This window comes from Myotis lucifugus, unplaced genomic scaffold, assembly GCF_000147115.1.
Source record: "Myotis lucifugus unplaced genomic scaffold, Myoluc2.0 scaffold_25, whole genome shotgun sequence".
Lineage (NCBI taxonomy): Eukaryota > Metazoa > Chordata > Mammalia > Chiroptera > Vespertilionidae > Myotis > Myotis lucifugus.
The window spans coordinates 1,194,272-1,201,492 of record NW_005871073.1 but is presented as its reverse complement, the minus strand read 5'-3'; the positions used below and the strand labels follow the sequence as shown (position 1 = coordinate 1,201,492).

General features: G+C 39.1%; 1 protein-coding gene and 1 non-coding gene across 2 annotated transcripts in view; both read left to right on the top strand.

Annotated features, from left to right (window-relative positions):
* Positions 1-2,403: 2,403 nt before the first annotated feature.
* LOC111825421 lies at positions 2,404-2,533 on the top strand. Its single transcript, XR_002828576.1, has one exon. It is a non-coding gene; the product is annotated as a small nucleolar RNA SNORA5 (small nucleolar RNA).
* A 1,234-nt stretch (positions 2,534-3,767) lies between these two features.
* The window catches only part of LRRIQ3 (leucine rich repeats and IQ motif containing 3), an 89,333-nt gene continuing 85,879 nt past the window's right edge, over positions 3,768-7,221 (top strand). The window contains exons 1-2 of the mRNA XM_006086086.3: positions 3,768-4,016; positions 6,030-6,353. Coding sequence (XP_006086148.1) covers positions 3,768-4,016; positions 6,030-6,353 — 573 coding nt within the window. The remainder of the gene's footprint in view (positions 4,017-6,029; positions 6,354-7,221) is intronic.

Genomic DNA, 7,221 nt, shown 5'->3' with positions numbered 1-7,221 from the left:
AGCTCAACTCAAAGCAATAAAGTTTCAAATATAGAAGATAAATAAACCCCAGATACCTGCTTTCAGCTGGCTGTGGCCACGGAGCTGCAGCAAGCAGGAGGCTTCCCTCCCGCCTGCCCTGGCCGGCTCAGAGCTCCTCTCAAGGCTACAAAGTTTCAATTATAGAAGGTAAATAAGTCCCAGAATAAAAAAAAAAGGAGAGGCTGGGAGCTTCCATCGCCGGGGTCTTGGCCAGCCTGAAAACGGCACTCAGCCCCTCACCCAGACTGGCCAGGCACTCCAGTGGGGACCCCTCACCCTAAAGGGGGTGTGGTTAGCCTGCAAACAGCCATCAGCCCCTCACCCAGGCTGGCCAAACCATGGGGTGAGGGTCCCCACTGGGAGTGGGGAGGGCTTGACCGGCCTGCAAACAGCCATCAGCCCCTCATCCAGGCTGGCCAGGCACCCCAGTGGGGACCCTCACCCTGAAGGGAATGTGACCAGCTGCAAACAGCCATCAGCCCCTCACCCAGGCTGGTCAGGCACCCCAGCGGGACCCCCACCCTGATCCGGGACACCCTTTAGGGCAAACCAGCCGGCCCCCACCCATGCACCAGGCCTCTATCCTATATAATAAAAGGGTAATATGCAAACTGACCCTAATAGCAGAATGACTGGGAATGACTGGTCACTATGACACACACCAACCACCAGGGGGCAAACGCTCACTCAGGAGCTGCCCCCTGGTGGTCAGTGTGCTCCCACAGGGGGAGCTCTGCTCAGCCACAAGCCATGCTGCCAGCTGCCAGTACAGCGGTGGTGGTAGCAGCCTCTCCCGCCTCCTCAGCAGTGCTAAGGATGTCCGACTGCAGCTTAGGCCTGCTCCCCGCTGGCAAGTGTACATCCCCTGAGGACTGCCAGCTTGGGCCTGATCCCCCAGGGAGCAGGTGGACATCCTCCAAGGGGTCCCAGACTGCAAAAGGGCATAGGCCGGGCTGAGGGACCCCCCCTGAGTGCACAAATTTTTGTGCAGTGGGCCTCTAGTATATTATAATTGCTAATTATCCCTTTAGAAAATAAATATTTATAACAGTTGAAGCCCTCTATTGCACCTTAATTTCATTTAGCTGCATTTTTTAGCCCCTCCCACAAAAAATACCACTTTCCTGAGCTAGGAGTTCATAATTCGAATAATTTCTTTATTGAAAATATCTTTTAACAAAAACTATTATACAAGGTCAGCTAAGGTATAGTTTCCGTTGTTTTTAGTTGTCTTGCCAACAGTTGATGTTTTCATATCAACAATTTTGCTGAATTTCATTTTCTCTAAGTATTTTAGGAATAGGAAAGTTTTTCATTCTGTTACTGGTTAATTTATTGGTGAGGACAAAAATACAGTTTTGAGTTGTAGTTATATAAATGTTAGACATTTAAGATGCTTTAAGATAAATTTTATGGGAATTAGATTTTTTTACAAAAATTAACTTAGTTTCTACCCATTTTTATCACTATTAGCAAATGTTTTTTATTTTCATACTAGAGGCCCAATGCATGAAATTTGTACAAGGGCCTTGGCCCTGGCCCCCGCCCACCACCACCGCAGCCTGGGGCCTCTGCCACCTTTACCTCGGCCCCCACCTACTGCGGCTTTGTCTGGAAGGATGTCCGGTCTAATTAGCATATTGCATTTTTATTATTATAAATGCATTTGTTTGAAAGTAGAAAAAACAGAATTTTATGGGAGGAACCAAGATGGCGGCATAGGTTAATGCCGGAGTTTGCTGCCTCGAACAACCACTTCAAAAATACAACTAAAAGACGGAACGGACATCATCCAGAACCACAGGAATGCTGGCTGAGGAGAGATTCTACAACTAGAAGAAAAGAGAAATCCATACCGAGACTCAGAGGAGGCGCAGTGCGGAGGTGAAATACTAAGGTTCGGAGTGCATGTGGAGTGGGCCGGCGGCGGAGGGCGCGGTTGCTGTTTTCAATCGGGAGGGAGTTTCAGACTCTGAGCTCCAGATCCGGGTGAGTCTCTAGGGACCCAGACTCAAACGGGAGAAGCGGGAAGGCAGCTTTCTCTCCGAGGTTTGCAGTGGTTGCAGAGCCGCTGGGGACGGAACTGAGAGCAGCCATAACTGCTCGCCCCGCCCGCCCTGTAGATCCCCTGGGACCCGCCCCGCCCAAGCCCTGCACAGAGGCATTTGCCAGATAGCCTCAGGCAAAGGCTAGATTAGCACTGCCCTAGAGATTCAGCACAGAAGCTCTCCCACTGCAGACACAGCTGACTCTCATAACCAGTTAGCCTGGAGGTGAATTCGCCCCTAGTATTGCCGACAACAATTAAGGCTTAACTACAACAAGACTGCACACAAAGACCACAAGGGGGTGCACCAAGAAAGCATAAAAAATGCGGAGACATGCAGCCGTGTCAAATTCGGTGCCTGCCCACCCATGGCACGCACTGGCCCAGAAGGCTGCCACAGAAACACTGTGGTGCATGGGCCCTGATCCCCTCTGCTGGGCCTCAGGGATAAGTTAAAAAAAAATACGGAGACAAAAAAACATGACAGAAATGGAGGATATAGAGCTAAAAAACGCACTTTTGAGGGCTTTCAATAATTTGCTAGAAACTGCCGATAAACTTGATGAGAGCCTCAAGAAATCTAATGAGACCCTCGATGTTGTGATAAAGAACCAACTAGAAATTAAGCATTCACTGACTGAAATAAAGAATATTATACAGACACCCAACAGCAGACCAGAGGAGCGCAAGAATCAAGTCAAAGATTTGAAATGCGAGGAAGCAAAAAACACCCAACCAGAAAAGCAAATGATAAAAGAATCCTAAAATACGAAGATAGTGTAAGGAGCCTCTGGGACAGTTTCAAACGCACCAACATCAGAATTATAGGGGTGCCAGAAGATGAGAGACAGCAAGATATTGAAAACCTATTTTAAGAAATAATGACAGAAAACTTCCCCCACCTGGTGAAAGAAATGGACTTACAGGTCCAAGAAGCGCAGAGAACCTCAAACAAAAGGAATCCAAAGAGGACCACACCAAGACACATCATAATTAAAATGCCAAGAGCAAAAGACAAAGAGAGAATCTTAAAAGCAGCAAGAGAAAGAAACTCAGTTACCTACAAGGGAATACCCATACGACTGTCAGCTGATTTCTCAACAGAAACTTTGCAGGCCAGAAGGGAATGGCAAGAAATATTCAAAGTGATGAATACCAAGAACCTACGACCAAGATTACTTTATCCAGCAAAGCTATCATTCAGAATTGAAGGTCAGATAAAGAGCTTCACAGATAAGGAAAAGCTAAAGGAGTTCATCACCACTAAACCAGTATTATACGAAATGCTGAAAGGTATCCTTTAAGAAGAGGAAGAAGAAAAAGGTAAAGATACAAATTATGAACAACAAACATGCATCTATCAACAAGTGAATCTAAGAATCAAGTGAATAAATAATCTGATGTACAGAATGAACTGGTGATTATAATAGAATCAAGGACATAGAAAGGGAATGGACTGACTATTCTTGGGGGGGGGAAGGGGAGTGTGAGATGCGGGAAGAGACTGGACAAAAATCGTGCACCTATGGATGAGGACAGTGGGTGGGGAGTGAGGGCGGAGGGTGGGGCGGGAGCTGGGAGGAGGGGAGTTATGGGAGGAAAAAAAAGAGGAACAAATGTAATCTGAACAATAAAGATTTAATTAAAAAAAAAGAAAGTAGAAAAAACATTTTAAAAGGAATTTATCATTTTTTTCTAGATGTTTCATGCAACTGTCACAAAAGAGCTAATCAATCATAAAGAATGGAGTCACTATAATGAAAACATAATAGAAGATCAGAAAGATTTTGTTTTTGTGAAGTTCACTGGTCTTCATTTAAAATCTATGGAAAATTTGCAATCTTGTATCTCTCTTAAAATATGCATCTTCTCAAACAATTTTATTACCAATATTAGTCCACTTGGAAGTTGTATAAAATTAGTCAAACTTGATCTCCATGGGAATCAGGTAAGCAATAGCCATTGCAGATATTTTCAGATACGTGAAATTATATTTAATAAGCATTATTGATCCAGATAGTCTTTTATATAAAACATAAAAATAAATAAAAATATGAAATGTAGAAATGTAAAATTTCAAATATAAGCAAAAATTTTAATTTAAAAGCATATAAAATAAACTGTGATTTAGTTTACTTTACTTCTTAAAAACATAGTCTGGATTGGGAATACTTCTTGCTCCTTAATTATCTTTTTAAATGACATCTAACTGATGTGTAACATTATATTAATTTCAGATGTACAAAATAGTGATTCAATATTTGTACATATTTAATGTTCATCGCCACTTGGTTACAAATCAGATTTGCAAATATTTTCTTCCATTTGATTTGCAAATATTTTCTTCCATTTGGTTAATTGCCATTTCATTTTAGTGATAGTATCCTTTGCGATCCAGAAGTTTTTCATTTTTATTTAGTCTCGTTTGTTTATTTTTGCTTTGTTGCCTTTTGTCTTTGTTTCAGATTTAAAAACAAACAACAAAAAAATATCACTAACATGACTAACATGACTAAGACTGACATTAAAGAAAGCACCGTCTGTGTTTTCTGCTATGATTTTTATGGTTCCAGGTTTTACCTTCAAGTCTTTAATCCATTTTCAGTTAATTTTTGATTATGGTATAAGATGGTAGTCCAGTTTTATTCTTTGCCATGTGTCTGTCCAGTTTTCCCAGCATCATTTATTGAAGAGACTGTCCTTTCCTGATCATTGTATTTTCTTGACTCTTTTTGTTGCAAGTCAGTTGACTATATATGTGTGCATTTATTTGTGAGCTCTTTATTCTGTTCCATTGAACTGTGTGCCTGTTTTTATGTCAATACCATACTGTTTGATTACTAATCCTTTATTATGTACTTTGAAATCAGGGAATCTGTTGCCTCCAGCTTTGTTCTTCTTGTCTATTCAGGTTCCATTCAAATTTTAGGATTGCTTGTTTTATTTCTGTGAACAATGCCATTGACATTTTTGAACGGGATTGCATGGAATCTGTAGAATGCTTTGGGTATTCTTAATGATATTCTCCCAATCCTTGGACATAAAATATATTTTTATTTATCTGTGTCTTCAATATTTTTATAATGTCATATAGGTTTCAGTGTACATAGGTATTTTACCTTTTTGGTTAAAATATTCCTAGGTATTTTGTGGTGCAATCATAGATGGAATTTTCTTAATTCCTCTTTCAGATAGTTTGTCATTAGTGTATGAAAATACAAAAAACATATATTTTTTGGAATTTTTTATTTTTATTGAATTTATTGGGGTGACACTGTTTAATAAAATTATACAGGTTTCAGGTGCACAGTTCTACCACACTGTATTATGTATACTGTATTGTGTGTTCACCACCCCAGTTAAGTCCCTTTCCATCATCATTTATCTCCCCTATATACTCCTCCACCTTTCCCCCTTCTCCAGGTAATCACCACAGTTTGTCCCTCTCTCTGAGTTTCTTTTTTTTCCCTCTCAATCCCTCCCCGCAACCCCAAGAGCTCTCAGCATGCTATTTATCTGTGAGTTTGTCTCTATCATAAGTGGATGTAGAATTTGTCAAAAGCTTTTTTCCTGCCTCTGTTGAAAGGTTCATATAATTTTTATATTTATTTAGTGTGATGTTATCACATTGTTTGATTTGACTTTTCAATTCTTTTTGTAAAGAAAGTATTTTAGAGAGGTTTAAAGAGTCAGCCTATTACAAAGGCATTTTTACTGGATGAAGTATGTATGTTTATTAATTCAATTATATTAATAATGATAGTTATTTAACTACATCATATTATGTTTGTATACTAGTCATCATTTGGATAATTAGAAGTTCTGTTTTTGTTTACTAATGAGAAAGTTTCCATTTGGGAAAATATTGAATTTTAGAGTATGTTTAATATATTTCATTTTCTAAGCAATTGATATAAATTTTATATATGTATTTAAAGCACTATTATTAATAATATTTCAGATAAAGAGTCTACCAGATGTCAGATTTTGGAGTAGATTAAAAAGCCTAAAACTTCTCTACCTTCATGACAATGGGTTTGCAAAGTTAAAGAATGTATGCATGTTATCTGCATGTCCAAGCCTCATTGCCCTCACTTTGTTTGATTGTCCAGTAAGCCTTAAAAAAGGATATAGACATGTTCTTGTCAACACTATATTGCCTCTCAAAGCATTGGATCATCATGTTATTTCTGATGAAGAAATAATTCAGAACTTTCATCTTCCTGAAAGATTCAAAACATATAACCATCGGCTTTTCTTTAATTTCTGCCCTCCTTTGAAAAAGGTAAATGGTTTCTTTATGGTTTGTTTTCAACAAATTTATAGCAATGAAGTTTTAGCTTCTAAGCTTCATATCTAAATTATATAAAACTAATATTTTGCAACATTTATATAAGATGTCATATACTAATGACACATTAGTTATGTGTTATATGTGAATTTATTAAAAAGCTTGTATGTTTACTGCATAAAAATTGCTGAGCAGAAAAATACCAAATTGTAGAGAAACAAATATAATGTCTCCATTATATTTTAATAGCTTTAAGGATCAATAGCTTACATACTGTAAAATTCCCTTATTTTACATATGTGATTCAATGATTTTAATAAATTAACAGTGTTATATAACCATCTCCAAAATTCAATGTTGGGAATTTTTTACCATTCTAAAAATTTCTTTCCCATTTGCAGGTAATGCCTACTTCAACACCCAGCCCTAGGTAACACTGATTGTTTTCTGTCTCCATAAATTTCCTTTTCTAAGCATTTAATGGAGAGGAATTGAAACGTGGGGTTCGTGGTACAGATTTCTTTTTGTGAGCCCTGGTCCAACGAAGTTTGAAGAATAAACTTGTGGACTAAAGGCTTCTTTAATAAAAATGTAGAAGTTTATTGGAAGCATATACAAACTCCACCTGAGAGAGCAGGGGCCCTCAAATCTCTCTCTCTCTCTCTCTCTCTCTCTCTCTCTCTCTCTCTCTCTCTCAAAAATCTCAATCCAAAAACCTATCATCTAAAATCTATCCTGTGTTCCCTTGTCTGCGATTTACATATGCTGTAGTTCTGTACCTTCCTTACTTGCTTTCCTCATTGCTCACTCTGCTACATAGTATCAGTTTCAAAGCTCAAAGCCCACAGCCCACGTGGTGTCC